The 17,662-nt window shown below is 54.5% G+C and overlaps 1 protein-coding gene across 1 annotated transcript; it reads left to right on the forward strand.

The window, feature by feature from the left end:
* Nucleotides 1–4,255: 4,255 nt before the first annotated feature.
* On the forward strand, nt 4,256–6,521 carry LOC138101759 (serine/threonine-protein kinase pim-1-like). Its single transcript, XM_068999544.1, is given in 6 exon segments — nt 4,256–4,273; nt 4,276–4,452; nt 4,748–4,798; nt 5,002–5,368; nt 5,983–6,159; nt 6,415–6,521. Coding segments are annotated over 6 exon segments (897 nt in total).
* Nucleotides 6,522–17,662: the final 11,141 nt, after the last annotated feature.

Below are 17,662 nucleotides of genomic sequence, written 5' to 3' on the forward strand. Positions count from 1 at the left end.
AGACGGCCTCTGCAGTTGTTGCACATAGGGTTGGTTGATCTTGAGGTGTAGCTGCGAGCTGCCTTCCCTGTACTCTGTGCTGGATGAGTGGTACAATACAAGGAATGAAACAAGGAATAAAGAAGAAGGTAGCAGCTGCACAAAGGGAAAGGAGAAAGGGCCCCTTTGAGCCACAGACTCCCTGGCAGCCACAAGAATATATCTGGTTCCCAACATTCCCATGTCTGGGTTGGTACATGGGCTAATTTTCTCATCTCCCAAGTTGTCTGTTTTCCTACTTTTCCATTGTCATCAATTTGTAAGCGACAGTTGGATTCATTTTCTTTCCTGCAAACTCCTCCTTCTTCTGCCGGTAGTCTAAAACCCCGCGATGCTGGAAAATCGCATTCCGCGTTTGCGTGGATTGGTCGGCCATAAGGTCAGGGGCGGCAGCCCTCTGGTTAGTTATTATCTCTGAGACAGCTTGCAGTCTTCTTATCCAATTCAGATGATAGGCAGGTTCTCTGGCCCCTGGCACCAATTGGCTAGGGCTCCATGGAGCCGGTCCATAATGTTGTAGAACTCTCTCAGGTGGCCGTTCATCATGTCCCCATCTTTGGGAGCTTCCCTTACTTAGGGAGGTGTCAAGAGACCATGTTTCTCTGACCAAATCATGATATACTTTGACTCTGAGCGCCGTCCCCTGACTTTGTGTCCATGTCCCTGATGGGCCTATTGTTAAGGATGTGCAGTGCATCAGTGAGATGGGTTCTCCACCAGGACAGGTGTCCATCTCCCAGGTTTCTCCACTGCTCTTTCAATAGCCCATTCATTTGCTCAGATAATCCCACAGCTTGGGGATAATATGGTGTGTGAAAACCCCACTGAATGTTTTTCTGCTCAGCGTACTGCTGAATGAATTTGTTCTGGAAATGAGACCCATTATCTGTTTGACTCGGTAATGGCATTCCGTAATACAGAATTACTGTGTCTATAGTACAGATGGTGCTATGCTGAGTGGCCTTCTCACAAGGATGGGCAATCAAATACCCAGGATATGTGTCTATGGCAGATATATTTACACCCTCGGTCCTGGGGTAAAGGTCCAATGTAATCCATTTGCCAAGTTGGTCCGGGCAATTTTCCTCTCCCCAGCTGTCCTTTTACAATGTTTGGCACCGGGCATTTGTACATATGTTGGCACACGGGGCAGTGAGCAATTCTAGTTCTACTCATATCGAGTGACATGGCAATGCCACGCTCTTGAGCCCACCTGTAAGGGGCTTTTTGTCCAAGGTGCACACATTTTTGGTGTGCACATTTTGCCAGGCCTTCGTGATCCGCCTTTGGAGGGAACTCTGGTCTTGCTTGGAAATCTTTGCCCGGTTGCCTGCAACAGAGTTATAAAGTAGCTCTAAAGTGTCTGTGTCACTATGGGCATCAACATGAATCACAGTCACATCAGTTCTTTGTACCATTTCCCAAAGGTCACTCCACAGTTCCTTTCCCCAGACCTCTTTGGAGTAGATTTTCCAGGCTCTGCCTACCCATGTCGGTAGCCACGGAGCGAACCCATTTAGCTACCGACCAAGAAGCAGTATAGGAAAGGCATTCTCCTAGATCTTCTTGTTTTAAAGCCATATCAATTGCATAGAATTCAGCATATTGACTGCTTTTCCCTTCTCCGGTCATTTCTAAAAACTTTTCTGAATGAGGATGGTCAGCTACTGCTTTCCAAAACCTTTTCCCTCCTATATATTCAGCTGACCCATCTGTAAACCAAGCATGTTCTTTTTCCTGTGGCATTAGTTGATCTGAAGGCTTTTCCCACTTCCCTGGAGATTCCCTCTCAGCTGTGAAGTTGGCACTCACCTCTTGGTCCCTCCCGGGGGCAGCTGCTATTGGCTCATGAAGAGTGGCTATCCGCCCCATTCCCACCTTGGCCCTATCCCGAATATACCACTTCCACTTTACAGTACCACACTCCGGAGCGTGCCCAATCCAATGGGCTTTTGGGGACCTTCTGACCCACTGCACTATAGGAATTTCCGGATGAAGAGCCACTTCATACCCTATGGTAAGTTGTTCTGTTTCCATCAGTGCCCAATAACATGCCAATAACTGTTTCTCAAAAGGTGTGTAGTTGTTTCCTGCTTCTGGCAACTTCCTCCCCCAAAACCCCGGGGGAACCTTTTTCTTTCCCTGTTTCTGCCAGAGGCTCCCATCAGCATGTGACCCATTTACAGGTACATTTAACTCAACTTCTCCCTTTTGCATAGGCCATAGATCTAAAGGCCTTTTTGGCTAATAGCCTCTTTGGCTAATTCAAAGGCAGCCTGCTGCTCACTCCCCCATTCCAATTCCCTATTTCCCCTGGTTACTTTATGCAGAGGGGTTGAGATTTGTCTCAGATGCAGAATATGTTGTCTCCAAAAGACGAATAATCCAATAAATCTTGGTGCCTCCTTTTTATTTTGTGGCACGGCAAACTCTAACATTTTCTGCTGGGCTTTGGGGAAGATTTCCTGATGCTCACATTGCCACTGAATTCCCAAAAATTTCACTTGAATTTTGGTAGGGTTAATTTCCCAGTCTTTCTGTTTCCTATGATCCACAACTAATTCAAGGACTTGTTGCACTTCCTCCTCATTGCTGCCCTGGCCCAAGATGTCATCTCTATAATGAATGAGTTGCGTATGAGGAGTCAGTTTGATTTCATCCAAGTGCTCACCGCTGTTCGATGACAAATTGTTGGGCCGTGCACACATGCCTGGGGCAATGTGCTGAGTGCGTAGTGTCGTCCCTGCCACGTAAAGGCAAAGTGACGCCCCTGGCTTGCAGTCCCTAACAATTGCTGGTTCCACCTCCTGGTTTCTTAGGTTACAACAGCCACAATGAAAACCTCACCGATGGCACAAGTGCCCAGCCCACAGGGAAAAGAAAGGACAACTTGTAAAGTTCTCCCAGCATTTGTCCTGCTTTGCTGCAGCAGTCGTGCTGCACTCACAGTGTGGGAAGCCAAGAGAAGCTGCAGTTGATGGCACATCTTGTGACAGGAGCTGCACCTCGCTCCCCAGGAAAGGTTCTTGAAAAGAGCAGACAGGACTGTGGAGAAGATTCCCAGAAAACTGAAACAGCTTTCCAGAAGTGAAATGAAAATGGAAAGAAACAATCCAAGGTGTTTCCCTCTCTATTTCTGTGCTCCCCTTTTCCATGTTGCACTGCTTCTCCATGCCATGAATTCCAAATGGATCTCACCTCTAAGATCTGTGCCTTAGCGAGTTTTAGACACTCTGAAATACCGTGAGCTGCACACAGTTTGCCTTCCCCTGTTTTTATTGGAAAGCAATGCTGGAGACAAAAGTGCAGAGCTTGGGTGGGGCACGAATTCTACAGGCAGGGAATGTGGCCCGGCAGTGTCTGACCCTCAGCAGGGCCAAGGCACAGCAGCAGCCGAGGGGATTCCTCTGCCACCGTGCAGGAGCCAGGACTCTGGATCCGGGCTGGACACGGCAAAGTTCCCGTGTTTGCACAGACTCAGGGGCTGCCCCCGGGGCGAGCGGGGCTCGGCCGTGGGGAGCGTGGGGCGAGCGGGGAACGGACACGCGGACACTCGGACACGCGGACACTCGGACACGCGGACACGCGGACATTTGGACACGCGGACAAACGGCCCCGGCGCTTCAGTTGCAGCGGCAGCAGCGGCAGCAGCGGCAGCAGCAGCGGCAGCACAAGCGACTCTACAGACTCTCTCCGCTTCTTGCTCTTGCTCCTCCTCTCCCTCTCCCTGTGTTCCGCACCTTCCCCCCGCCTCCCCTTCCCGGTCTCCCCCTCGTCTCTCGGTGTCCCTTTCCCGGTGTCCCGCTCCTCTCCCGGTCTCTCCCCCTCCCCCTGCCGGGCCGGGCCATGCCCCAGGCCCGCCCCCGGCCCCGGGCGGGGCCGCCCCCTCCCCGGCCCCGGGCGTCCCGCCGCGGTCTCGCCTCCGCCCGGCTCTCGCCGTCCTGGCTGTGGCGCTGCCGGGCGGGCATCGGTGCCCGGGGCTGGGGCGGCATCGCCACCCTTTGGCTCCGCCTGTGCCGAGCCCGGCCCCGGCCCCGACGCGGGCTCCGGCTCCGGCCCCGGCTCCGGCCTCGGCTCCGGGCCCGGCTCCTCCCGGGGCCCGCGGAGGACACCCGGGGCGCGGCCGCTCCCGCCGCCTCCGCTGCGGCTTCCCCGGCCCGAGCTCCGCCGCTCGGCAGCGCGGCCGCCGGCCCCGAGCCGCCGGTGTCCCGTTCGGATGGGGATGCCCGGGCCGGGGCGGTCGGGGGGCGGTCGGGGGCCGTGTCTGGCCCCGGGCCGAGCGCTGACGGCCGCGTGTCGCCCGCAGGGAAGGCGCAGGAGGCCCTGCAGGAGCGGTACCGGCTGGGTTCGCTGCTGGGCAGCGGCGGCTTCGGCAGCGTCTTCTCGGGCACGCGGCTCGCGGACGGCGCCCCGGTGAGTGGCGGGGCCGGCGGGGAGGAGGAGAAGGAGAAGGAGAAGGAGAAGGAGAAGGAGAAGGAGAAGGAGAAGGAGAAGGAGAAGGAGAAGGAGAAGGAGGATGCAGGAGGAGGGTGCAGGAGGAGGAGGAGGAGGAGGAGGAGGGTGCAGGAGGAGGGCGGAGGAGGAGGACGAGGAGGAGGAGGAGGGTGCAGGAGGAGGGCGGAGGGCGGAGGAGGAGGAGGAGGGGGAGGAGGCCGGGGCGCGGCGGGGCGGGCGGCGAGCTCAGCCCGCTGCTGCCCCTTGCTCGCAGGTGGCCATCAAATGCGTGCCGCGGGACCGCGTCCGGCACTGGGGCGAGCTGGTGAGTGAGCGGGGCCAGCGGCAGAGGCGGGGCGTGCCGGGCGGCGAGGAGCCGGGGCCCGGCGGGGTGGGAGCCGCCGGGAGCCCCGGAGGGAGAGCGGGCGGGGGGTGAGCGGGGGGCGCAGAGCGTCCCGGGCTGGGTGAGGGGTCCCAGAGCCCTGGCACGGCCTCAGCCCCACCGACGGCACCGTGCTCCTCCCGCAGCCCGACGGCGCCCGTGCGCCCCTGGAGATCGTGCTGCTGGACAAGGTGTCCACTGGGTTCCGTGGTGTCATCCAGCTCCTGGAGTGGGTTGAGCTGCCCAGCAGCTTCTTGCTGGTGCTGGAGCGTCCGGAGCGGTGTCAGGACCTGTCGGGTTTGCTGGCGCAGCGGAGGTTCCTGCCCGAGGAGGAGGCGCGGGGGCTGTTCGGCCAGGTGCTGGAGGCCGTGCGGCACTGCACCAGCTGCGGGGTCCTGCACCGGGACATCAAGCCCGAGAACATCCTGCTCGACCTGGCCACGGGGCAGCTGAAACTGATCGACTTTGGCTGCGGCGCCTTCCTCCAGGACACAGCCTACACTCAGTTTGCAGGTGAGCCCTCCCAGGGGATGCTCCTGGGCATCTCATGGCCCAGCCTGGGTGTGGCACCGGGGCTTCCCCTCATTGCTGCCAGGATGGGATTAATTCTTGAGCCAAGTTGCTTTTGGGTGGGGCTGGGAGGGGGCAGTTCCCGGCGCTGCCAGCAGCCTTCAGCACCCACTCTGCCCTGGGCTGGGGCTGGAGCGGGGGCAGCCAGCCCAACAAAATCCCCCGTGGGGGTAGCAGAGAGGGGGGTCAGACCCCGTGCACCGGCCGGTTTGGTGTGCAGGCGAGGAAGGGCCTGGACTGCTCCGCTGCCCTGGTTTGCCTTGGCTTATTGATGTATTTTGGGGCACTGCAGGCAGGGAGGAGAGTGGGTTTTCCCCACCACTGGGTGGGTTTTTCATTTGCATGTCATGGTTGGGCCTCCCCAGGGCTTCCGCTGCCCTTTCCCAACACCAGTGGCCTCTTTTCCAACACCAGTTTGTACACAAGTCACAGGTGCAGGCGAGAGGGCAGCGGGTCACCCCGTGTGCCACTGGTGCAGCCCCTGCGTGCCCAGGGATGCTGGGGCGAGGCTCTGGGAGCAGCAGCATCCCCCGATGGACTCGGTCTGTGTTCCACAGGAACCCTGTTGTACAGCCCACCCGAGTGGATCCACCACCAACGCTACCACGGCGAGGCAGCGACGATCTGGTCCCTGGGCATCCTGCTGTACCAGCTGGTGGTGGGGAAGCACCCGTTAAAGAGGGGCCAGGAGATCATCTGGGGGCGGATCCTGTTCCCACGACGGCTCTCTCCAGGTGGATCCTCATCTCTGCGGCACGGGGGGAATAGCAGTGCTGGGAGCCAGCAGCGGGCTCAGGAGCATCCCGCTCTGGCAGTTCTGAGGAGGTGGCACATGTCCTGCTGTCCTGCTGCCCTCCAAAGCACAGAATGCATGGGCAAGTTTAGGCCCAGCTCTGGGCACAGCCAGCATGGCCTGGGCACGGGAACGGGGGGCAAAGCAGGCGGGATCCTTCTACAGCTGACTGGTGGTTTCTGGTTTCTGTGCCCAGAGTGCCAGGATATTCTTAAGAGGTGCTTGTCCATGCAGCCCTTGGACAGGCCATCCTTGGAAGAGCTCTTCAGTGCCCCTTGGCTGCAGGGTGTTCATGTGCCCTAGAGGATGGCAGGGACCCACGGGCACAGTGTGATCCAGGGGCCTGGCAGGTAACAGCCCCACACATCTCTTGGCAATCAGTGGCAAAGCAAAGCAGACGATTTTGTCCTGCCTGTAGCTCTGAGCAGGGAGCATCAGAAGGGAACATGCAGCTCTTGGGCTGCAGCTGAGCTGGAGGCCTGCTCTGGCAAGCACTGGTGGCCACCATCCCCCCTGGTTTTGCTTGCCTGGTTCACTGATGGCTGGGGCCCTGGGCAGAACCCTGAGAGCCTGGTGTGGCCGCAGGGAAGGAGAAGGAGCCCCTGGAGAAGCTGTAGCAGGTGGGGCTGCTGCTGCTGGAGCCACCAAGGATGAGCTCAAGGCCGACAACCTCTTCCTGGAGCTGGCCAGCGGCAGCTGAAGATGATGGCCTTTGATTCTGGCACCTTCTCCAAAGACACGCTCCACGGCCAGTGTGCAGGTGAGTCCAGAGCCAGGGGGATGCTGCCAGAGCTGGGCATGGCACGGCCTGGCCGGGCACCAAAGGTTCCCCCTTTGCTGGGGCGGCTGCAGGGAATTCTTCAGTGGCTGCCAAGCTGCTTTTGGGCTCTGGGCAGCTGCTGAGGAGGTGGCTGTGCCATGGCTGGCTGCAGGCTGGGCACATGTCCTGCCCTCCTGCTCTGCTCCCAAAGGCAGCAATGCTGGGCAGCTTTGGGCCCAGCTCTGAGCACGGCCAGCACGGCCTGGGCACTGCGGGCGGCTGGGACAAGGGGACAGGAGGCTTCAGCTGACGGGCGGGTTCTGGTTTCTCTCCTTGCAGCCGGGCTCTGCCGATGCTGAGGCTGCTCCGGGCTCTGCCAGGGCTCTGCTGGGGCTCAGCCCCGGGCACGGCTGGGCCCGCTCTCCCCTCACAGGGCTCTGACAGCTTTGCATCAGACGAGCCCCTTGCGAGCACAGCGACGGAGCTTTCTGCTTTTGCAGGTGAGTGAGACTCTCACGCAGGCCAAGAGATTGCAGTCAGGGACACACATCCCACTGGCAAGAACCCAAACTCTCCACAGTCCCAGCTGAACGCCTGGATCTGCACAGGGTGTTCTGTCTGTCCCACTCTTCCTTCCTTTTGGGCTGGAATTGTGCCATTGCACTTTCTTCCTCCTCTGGAAGTGCCACGAGTGGGCCCAACCTGGCGAGTGGGCCGTGTTCCTGAGGCAGTGCAGCCTGGAGCTGATGGACGAAGAATTGCCCTTCTCCAGTGCCAAACCAGAGCAAAAAGCCCTAAGTGGGACTTGGTGTCTTTTAGAACCCCTGACAATTTCCAAGGGAATGTGCAGCTCATTGGCAGGGTGAGAAGGAAGGGCATCTTGTCAGTGAGTTGGGGTGGGACAGAGTTTAGATTGCCAGTCCTGCTCGGAGCTGGCAGGGCACAATCAATTTCCTATTGCTTCAACCACAATTTAAAATAACAATGTTGGAAACAAAGCCCAAAATCTTTAAAAAAGGGCTGCTGAGGTCAGTAAGATGGATCAATGCCATCAGCATATTTACAAATACCTGAGTTGTCTTTTGAAAAGATCAGTTACCTCTTAATCCAGAGTTACAAAAGACTTTTCACTCCACATTTGGGTTTTAGTTTTATGTTTCATAATATTTTCTGGTCTTTTTCTTTTGTTTTTTTCTATTAATTAAACCAAAAACGTCCTAAATTATGGAGCAGCACTGCTGATCACGGGGACACGCAGAGGGACCAGAAGCAGCTGCCTTTGTCCCCCTGCAGCTCCAAGGCCCAATCTCAGAGCAGACAGGGCTGGCAGAGACTGGCAGGCTCCCTGTTTGCTGTGCTGCCCCACTTGTGAGCGGCCCAGCTTTGCGTGAGGCACAGGGAGAACAAGGGGCAGCTCCCTGCCAGCCCCGCAGCCCAGGCACCCCTCGGGCCCCGGGGCTTGGGGCACTGTCAGCACCCGCTGCTCCAGCGCCCGCTCCTGCTGGCACTGACAGCAACACCCAAACTGTGGCTGATCCCGAGGGAGCAGCAGCAGGGCCTGGATCTGATCCCTGACTCTGGGGCAGGGCTGGACAAATGACCCCCACAGCAGCAGCAGCAGCAGCAGCAGCAGCAGCAAATGGAGCTGACTTTCAGCACAGCCCCTGCCGCTGTTCCCTCCCGTTGGCAGCGGTGTCACAGCAGCCTGGGGCACCTGGGAACCCTCAGTGCCAGCAGGGACTGGAGATGGCAGCCCTGGGCTCCTGGAGGGTGTGCAAGGAGCAGAGGTGGGCACTCCCTGTCCATGTGGAGCTTGCAGGTGGCAAAGGCTGCTGTGAGCAGGCAGCTCCAAGGGCAGAGAAAGGAGGGTCTCGAGCACTGGATCTGTGCCAGTGCCACAGCCCTGGGCAGCAGCCACCGAGCCCCGGGGCCACAGAGGGCACAGCAAGAGGGACAAAAGCAGTCAAGGGCAGAGACTGGGCAGGGCGAGAGCTGGGAGCAGGAACAGCTGCTTCATTGCACTCTTGGAGAAAGCTCTTGGCTGTTTCAAAGCGCTGAAAGGCGTCAAGGGCACAGAGGAGGCCACAGCAAACAATGCTCCTGTTTTCACAGCCTCCCCTCTCCGTGTGCCAGAAGGAATGGGATGAACTGTATTCTTCTCTCCGAGGCGTCTCGTTCAGCATGAGCAGCTCAGCACCAGGAGCTGAAGGAGCTGAAGCCTTAGGCCACAAGAGCTGAGCAAGAGGAGACTTTTGGGCAAAGTAATGCAGGTGCCATGGACCTGGCTGAATGCAGCAGACAGAATCCTGGAATTACAGACTCCTTTCTGTTAGAAAAGACCTCTGAGCTCATCGAGTCCAGCCATTAAGCCAGCACAGTCAAGCCCAGCACTAAACCATGTCCCTGAAGTGCCAAGGCCTGGACAAGAGGCCTGACTGAGGCCTGAACAACAGGCCCTGAGCCAAAGGGGACCTCTGGATGAACCTTCCAACCAAAGGTTATCTTTGTATCTGCTCATTACCGAAATTTGCATGATCATTAGCGCTGTGATTGATGCATCCTCTCATTAGTGAAACACGTATTGACCTTTCTGTGTTTAGGCGCCAGACAAGGCCATGAAATCTGACATCTGGCCTTGTTTGGGGCTGTATGGTCAAAGTCAGCTCCCTTGGCTCCTCCTTGAGCCCTGGCCAGGCTTAGGAGGAAGCCAAGAGGAGGATGAAAGCAGATGTTCCCGCACTGGAAGTGCTGTCAGTTTGTTTCTCCAGCACTGTCAAAGCTGGGCCCTCTCGCAGCGGGGTTGGAGCCTCAGCTGTGGCTGGAGGCAGCTGCAGGAATTCCCAGTGTCCGGGAGTGGCTCTGCAGTCCTTGGCTGGGACAGCTTCCCGCAGCTGATGGGTGGCTCTGGGTGATGGTAAAGTCTGAGGGTCCCTGGGGCTGGATCTTGGTTAATCACTGCAGGCAATCTTTGGCACTGATGATTGGGGGCATTGCTGAGCTGCTCCTGCTGTGATTCTTTGCTGCTTTGAGCTGTAGCAAATGACACAGTTCCTTCAGTTGGTGTCTGTGTCTTTGGTGCTGGCCCTGCCCACCGGTACAACAAAATTGGTGTAGTCTGGCCAGATCACAGCAAAATGTCACTTTTTAAATGTAAATGTAAGGAATCAGTCCTGTCTGAAATCCTGGATGGGAAGAGCTTCCCTGGAGTTCCCTGGCTCTGGAGTGGGCTGAGGTCGGAGCACCGTGCGAGCAGTGGGGCAGTCGGTTAAAAGGAGCTGAAGCGCTGGATGTCTTAAAATGCATCCCAAAATTGGATATGGAAAAAGGAAAAGAGCTTGTGGGTTTGGGAAGAGGAGGATGGATTTTGTTAACAGCGTATTGGAAACAGCACCAACAGAAGGAACAACTGTTGTTGGAACGCTCCCACGTGGAGCAATAGAAGAAGTTTTTAATTTTGAGCTTGAATTTCTTGTGCAAGTGAACTAGTAATAATATCCTAGTTTATATATCTATAAAATGATATTTATATTGTATAGATAATAAATAATAATGTGAAATAGTGCTGACAATACGAATTCTTTAGCCATGGCTGCTCAGGGATGTAACACTAAATACCCTCCAGAAAAGGATTGGCCAGGACCCAAAGGTCACTGGTAAATTTTGTGAGATTGCACACAATGAATAAAGGAGGGAAGGATGGAATTGGCTGTTTTTATAGGGTTTGCTGATACTGTGATCTGGAATGCTTTGTCTGTTCCTGTGAAAAAGACAGTGATGAAGACTGCTGGGTTTTCCATATCCCAGCCTATCCACAAGCTGCAGGAATTGGTTGAGCAGATGAAGGGGTTGTTAAAAGAGCAGCTGAAGAAAGGAGATGGGAACCCGTCCCGATGGAGAACCCATCTCCCAGATGTGCTCCATACCCTTAACAATGGCCCCGCTGGGGAAATGGAAACCCCTGGGTGTGCCCGGCTGCACCCAGTCTGCAAATCCACCCATGGACAGGGAGACTTGGACTTCCTGGGAAATCCTTCTGGGTGTGATGGGCCCTGACAGGGCCACCCCAGAGGCTGCAGGGCTGGGCCTTCCTGCATCAGGATTAATTGGGATAAATCAGAAGCAAGTGAGAGTTATCAATGCAGGAATAGGAATTCAGATTCCTCCGGGACACTTTGGTTTGATAACTGCTCGCTGGAGCTTGGCCCTGCAAAGCGTTCATGTCCTGGGAGGAGGAATTGATGCAGATTATCAAGGAGAGATCAAAGTAATTCTGTTAAATGATAATGAACAAGATTGGATTATTTAACTCCATGACAGGCCAGCACAATTATTGATATTGCAGTTTTATAAACAATTGTGAAAAAAGGAGATCCACCTCAAATGACCACTGTTGGTGGAGATAAAGGGGTTGGATCCAGCAGTCCTTTTCCTAATAAGAAAAAGAGTGATGCCTCCCTTTAGGGTGCTTCAGCAACAACTGCAAGGAAGAGCTTCATGTTAAGAGAACATTTTCCACCCAAAGAGTGCCTTGGATTTCAGAAAGCCAAAGATTCTGGTTCACCCTGTGCCCCCCATGCGCTGCCTCGTCCTGTGGAGTTCACATTAACGAGCTGAATCGATTATTAGAAGAAGCAGCAAATGATACTGTTAAAATATCCAACAGCACATCCTGTGAGCTCCAACAAACACGAACGGGGGCTCTGCAGACCCGCATGGCCTTGGATTATCTGCCTGCTGGCCAAGGAGGAGCCTGGGCTATTCTAGGACAGGAATGCTGCACTGTTATCAGTGATGGGTTTGAAGTCCAACAGTCAGGAATCACCTCGATGGAAAGAGCAGTGGAAGAGTGGCAGAAAGAAGCAAATTCTCCTTGCTGGGATTGGCTTTGGGGCTGCCAAACTGGAGGCTGCTGCCAAATGCATTTGTGGCAGTCACTGTCATCACTGCAGTGTGAGCACTTGGTGTGTTATGATTCCATGTTAGAGCTGTTGTGACACTTTGTGCTGGGAAATAGAGCACTGAGACTTGTCTAAAAAGAGACACAGTCTCTAGAAAAAGGGGGATTTGATAAATAACAGAGAATAGCAACTAATGAGGCTTGTTTTAAAAGGAATGTGAATTATAGCTGTGAGTGATGACCTTGAGCAGCACTTAAAGACATCACCTCTTGTTCTCCAATTTTGCCTAATACCTAAATCTAAGACCCTGTTACTGAAAGAATTGTTATGAAGGTTGTAGTTCATCTCTAGGTCAAAGGAGCAATTGAAGTTCCAAGGCCTGAACACCAGGCCCTGAGTAAGGCCTGAACAAGAGGCCCTGGGCCAAAGCTGACCTCCTGATGAACCTTCCAACCAAATGTTATCTTTGTATCCCACTCATTAACTCATTAACAAAGTACTATTAACAATATGTTCTATGTACCTGTGCATTGGTGAAACACAGATTTACCTTTCTGTATTTAGAAACCGGACAAGGCCACATCTGGCCTTGTTTGGGGCTGTATGGTCAAAGTCAGCTCCCTTGGCTCCTCCTTGAGCCCTGGCCAGGCTTAGGAGGAAGCCAAGAGGAGGATGAAAGCAGATGTTCCCGCACTGGAAGTGCTGTCAGTTTGTTTCTCCAGCACTGTCAAAGCTGGGCCCTCTCGCAGCGGGGTTGGAGCCTCAGCTGTGGCTGGAGGCAGCTGCAGGAATTCCCAGTGTCCGGGAGTGGCTCTGCAGTCCTTGGCTGGGACAGCTTCCCGCAGCTGATGGGTGGCTCTGGGTGATGGTAAAGTCTGAGGGTCCCTGGGGCTGGATCTTGGTTAATCACTGCAGGCAATCTTTGGCACTGATGATTGGGGGCATTGCTGAGCTGCTCCTGCTGTGATTCTTTGCTAATGATTATGTGCTTTGCTGAGCTTATGCTTTTGTGACTCTTTGCAGATTTGCATTCTATAAATTGCACAATTCCTTCAGTTGGTGTCTGTGTCTTTGGTGCTGACCCTGCCCACCAGCAAAACAGGGCCCCATCCTGCCTGAGTGTTACCTGGGAAGACAAAAACCCTGACTCCAAATGTCCCCCCTTCCTCCTTGTTCCCCCACTTTATACACTGGCCATGATGTCCTGTGGTCTGGGATATGCCTGGGGTCAGTTGGGGTCACCTGTCCTGGCTGTGACCCCTGCCAAGCTCCCCTGCACCCCCAGCCCCTCCCCAGCGTGGCCGGACGAGGGGCAGGAAAGGCCTTGGCTCTGTGCAAGCTCAGCAAGAACAAAACCATCTCCGTGTGAGCCACGCTGTGCTCAGCACAGAGCCAAACACAGCCCCAGAGAAAGGCCTGGCAAGGAAATTCCCTCTGCCCCAGCCCACAGCAGCACCCCATGGCCACCCACCATCACCACGGCTCCACGGGTTCCTTTCCATGCCCCCGGCCCTGGCCACGGGACCTTGGGCTGGTGGCCACGGCAGCCGACTGTGGCCCAGGGCTCTGTGCCCGTGTCCATGGCAGCAGTGCCCGGCCACGGGCCCTGAGTGCAGGTGAGCGTGCCAATCCCCATGGCAGCGGGGCCAAGCGTTGGTGTCCGTGGCACCAAAGTGAGGAACGGGTCCCTGTGGCCGCTGCCGTGGCACCTGAGGGCATCAGCGAGTGTCAGTGCAATTGTAGCTGGCACCAGCCCCGGCACCGCTCTGTCCTGAGGGCTGCCATGGCAGCCGAGGGCAGCCACAGGTCTGCGGGCAAGTGGCCACGGACCCTGAGTGCAGCAATGGCTCCTGGGGGGGTTTCCGAGGGAACTGGAACTGATGAGGGTTGCCATGGCATCCAACCCCTGGGATGTCACACAGCCACCCTGGGATGTCACACAGCCACCCTGGGATGTCACAACCACTCAGTGATGTCATAGTCTGCTATAGGATGTCAGACCTCTGCCCAGTGATATCATAGCCATATCTGTGATGTCACAGCTCACTCTGAGATGTCACATAGCAACCCTGTGATGTCATAGCCACTCTGTGATGTCACACCACCTGTGATGTCACAGTCATCTCTGTGATATCACACAGCTGCTTTGTGATGTCACAGCTGACTCTATGATGTCACACAGCCACCCTGTGGTGTCACAACCCACTCTGTGATGTCACAGTCTGTTCTGGGATGTCACTCGACCACTCTGTGATGTCACAGCCCTGTCTGTGATGTAACAACTCTGCGCTGTGATGTCACACCAGCACCCTGTGATGTCACCATTGCTCTGTGATGTCATAGTCTGCACGATGATGTCTGACCTCTGCCCTGTGATGTCATAGCCCAAGCTGTGATGTCACAGCCCTACTCTATGATGTCACAGCACCACTCTGTGAGGTCACAGAGCTCTGTGATGTCACAGTAGACTCTATGATGTCATACAGCCACCTTGTGATGTCACAACCCACTCTGTGATGTCACAGCCTCTTCTGGGATGGCCCAGGCCTCTCTGTGATGTCACACCCATACCCTGTGATGTCACAGCCCGCTCTGTGATGTCACACAGCCACCCTGTGATGTCACAACCCACTCTGGGATGTCACCGCCTGTTCTGGGATGGCCCAGCCCTCTCTGGGATGTCACACCCATACCCTGTGATGTCACAGCCCACTCTGTGATGTCACACAGCCCCTTTCTGACATCACAGCTGCTCTGTGGCTCTGTGACACAGGCACAGAGGTGGTACCAAAACTTCAGTGAAACAAAACCTCCTCAGCACCAGCGCAGCACGAAGCAGCAGCATTCTTTATTGGGCCGGATGCACGAGGGGAGAGCCCCTCCCAAAGTCGTGTGTGCCGAGTTCAGGAATGTTCCTGTTTGCAGACTGTGTTTCACAGACACATTCCCAGACTGTCCCACAAGAAACACACACACGAGAATCATTGCCCCAAAATCATTGCATATTTCCCCCACCCCTTTGCACATCCCTTCTTCTGCCCTGGGGGTCTCTTTGGGGGTCCCTGGTGGTCGGTGACCCCAAAGCCAGCCCTGACTGCCCGGTGAACTGGTGAAAGTTGGCACACCTGGGCTGGTTGCTGCCCACAGAATCAGCCTTGTGCGGTTCCATGGCCAGTGGCTTTTGGAGAAGAAGCATTGTATGAACCCACCAGGTGCAAACGGTTTTTCATCTGGCAAATTTCCCCCCCTTGGAGGGTTGGGAAGCTTCTCTTCCCTTCAAGCCTTCGTAAGCCTCACTCTGCTCCTTTACTCACATCCCACGAGTTGCTCAGCTGCTTTCACAACCATGTTCTTTACACAGCTGAAAGCAAGTGTCAGAAGCACAAGTATTGCTGGGATCCCAGTTAGACTTTGCAAAAGTGAGGCCAACCATCAGTCAGGGGAAATCTATGTCCTTTAAATATTTTATCCAACCAGTTACTGTCTAACCCTCCCCTTAATTCCCTGCTGGATGCAGCAACCGATTTTATCCTCTCTACCCGATCATCCAATCCAGCATTACATTTGGAATGTGCACACAACAAGTGTTGCTGTTCCAGTTCAAGAATCCACATACTCCCTGTCCATGTAACAGCAATAGGGCTAAAGCCAATCTGCTCTGTAAGGTCATTTTAGCTGTGGCTGGCAATTGTTCCTTTGTTTCAGCAAACCCCAAAGGAGCTGCATTCCCTAAAGTTTCCATCTGCAGAGCCCAATGGTGTGTGGCTGGTCTGTTCCTAAAGGCAGATCTTTGCGGAGCAGGGATGGATTCTAAAATCCATCCCGCTGTAGTTCCCGCACTGGGATGTTTCCAAGTTCCATCCCCTTTAACCTTTCCCCACAGTCGGGTTCCCGGTGGTGACTCCTTGCACGAGGGACGGAACGTTAATACCCCCAGTGTCCACGGTGCTCCTGATTCTCCCAGGGCCAAATGTGTGCTCCAAATTCCATCACTTCCCACCCATCCTGGGGCTCCTAAGGATCTGACCGTGTCCTGCTGACACTCTGTGCCTCTCCAAGGCTCGTTGTTTGTTGGCTGAGCCCAGGTGTCCCTGAGAAAGGCAGAATCATTTCTACAAGCACAGCCCAGCCTCAGAGCCTGGGCCACAGCCAGGAGCCGCTGGACCTCAGCATTCCAAACAGCTCAAGTGTCTGTCCCAGGGCAATCCCACTTTTCCTTTGTCCTGGGATCCTTTGGCCTTGACCTTGTTCAATCAGGATATTTTATACCCACCTGTCCACCTGTAAGGGGTCCTGTGGGAGGCCTGGGCTCCCTTCCCAGCCCAAACACCCCTGAACTGGCTGGAAACATTCCCATTGTCCTGTCTGAGGGTGATTCCATACTGCTGGAATTTGACAGCTCCAGGGGGTATCAGTGCAATCTGTCAGCTGATCAATATTTCCTGAGGTAATTTCCAGATCCGGTTTGGAAATGTTACAATTCTCAGCACTATTGTTCTGATGTGCCCATGGTAAGGAATATTCTCCTTCCATCCCTGTCCAGGTGCCCTGGGTGCTATTTCCTTCCCACACGTGTTCCCAGATTTTTGTCAAATTGCTGACTGAAGCTCCCCACAGAACTGGATTTTCTGCAGAGGTTGGTGTTGGCAAACAAGCTGTTACAGGGGTCACATTCTGTCATCTGCCAACACCTTGCACTGACTTTGAAAACCGCATTTCCCTTCCCCGAAGTCAGGAACATCGTTTCTATTATTATTATAAATACACAATTATTGATCATCTTCATCCAGATCCAATAAATAGTATCCCCTTAGAAAATCCTATTCAATACCTAAAACAATAGGATTGATGTAACAACCCCCAAACTCCACGGTGTCAGTCTTGTTTCTGCTGTGTTTAATGTGTGCTCGCTGGTTTTACCCACATGTCATGAACCCCGAGTTTGATTCCTTCTACCTTGAGTGCAGGGTAGGTTACCAGGAGGACTTGAGATGGTCCCTTCCACTTTGGCTGGATTGTTCCAAAATTCCAGGTTCTGATGCACACCGCATCTCCTGGTTGGAAAGGATGTACAGGCGAGTCCAGCCCAAATGATCTGTTGAGAACCATGCACCTTTTAAGGCTTACAAGAGTTAGTCCCAGTGCTATTAAATATTCATTTCAGCAAAACTTCTGAGCCTTCCCTTGTCTTGTTGGTGCCACATGGGAAAGCTTCTGGCCATCCAGAAAAAGGATCCACCAATGCCAAAATGTGCCAGTCCCCCTTCTGCCTGGGCAGTTCTGCAAAATCAGTTGGCCAAAATCACCTGGTGATTCCCATTTAACCAGCCCTGGAGGCAGCCTTCTTCCTTCAAAACCAATCCCAACTTTCTCAACAACTGATCTATTGTTTTTTGCCATTTTTGTGCTTACTGGATGCCTTTGTAAACTGGCCACCATATTCTCCATTTCCTCATGTGTTTCCTGATGTTTGAGTTCCGTTCTACATTAATTGTGGAGCTACAATTACCTGCCCACACGGGGTTACCAATCACCTGCTGGGATTTTCCGGAGCTGCTGCTGCTGGGGCTGACTGCCTGTCCTGATCACTGGAATCTGGTTTTTGTTGCAGAACATTCCACTTTTTGCCAGGTATTAGTGCAAGGAGAGCTTTTTCAGCACCCTCTTGAGCTGTTTGGTCAGCCAATGGATTCCCTGGATTAACTGGGGAGTCTCCAAACCCATGGGCTTTACAAGGGCATCAGGGCCACTTCTTTTGGCTTTGGCACACTCTGCAGTAGGTGACT

Source organism: Aphelocoma coerulescens, unplaced genomic scaffold, assembly GCF_041296385.1.
Source record: "Aphelocoma coerulescens isolate FSJ_1873_10779 unplaced genomic scaffold, UR_Acoe_1.0 HiC_scaffold_46, whole genome shotgun sequence".
NCBI lineage: Eukaryota > Metazoa > Chordata > Aves > Passeriformes > Corvidae > Aphelocoma > Aphelocoma coerulescens.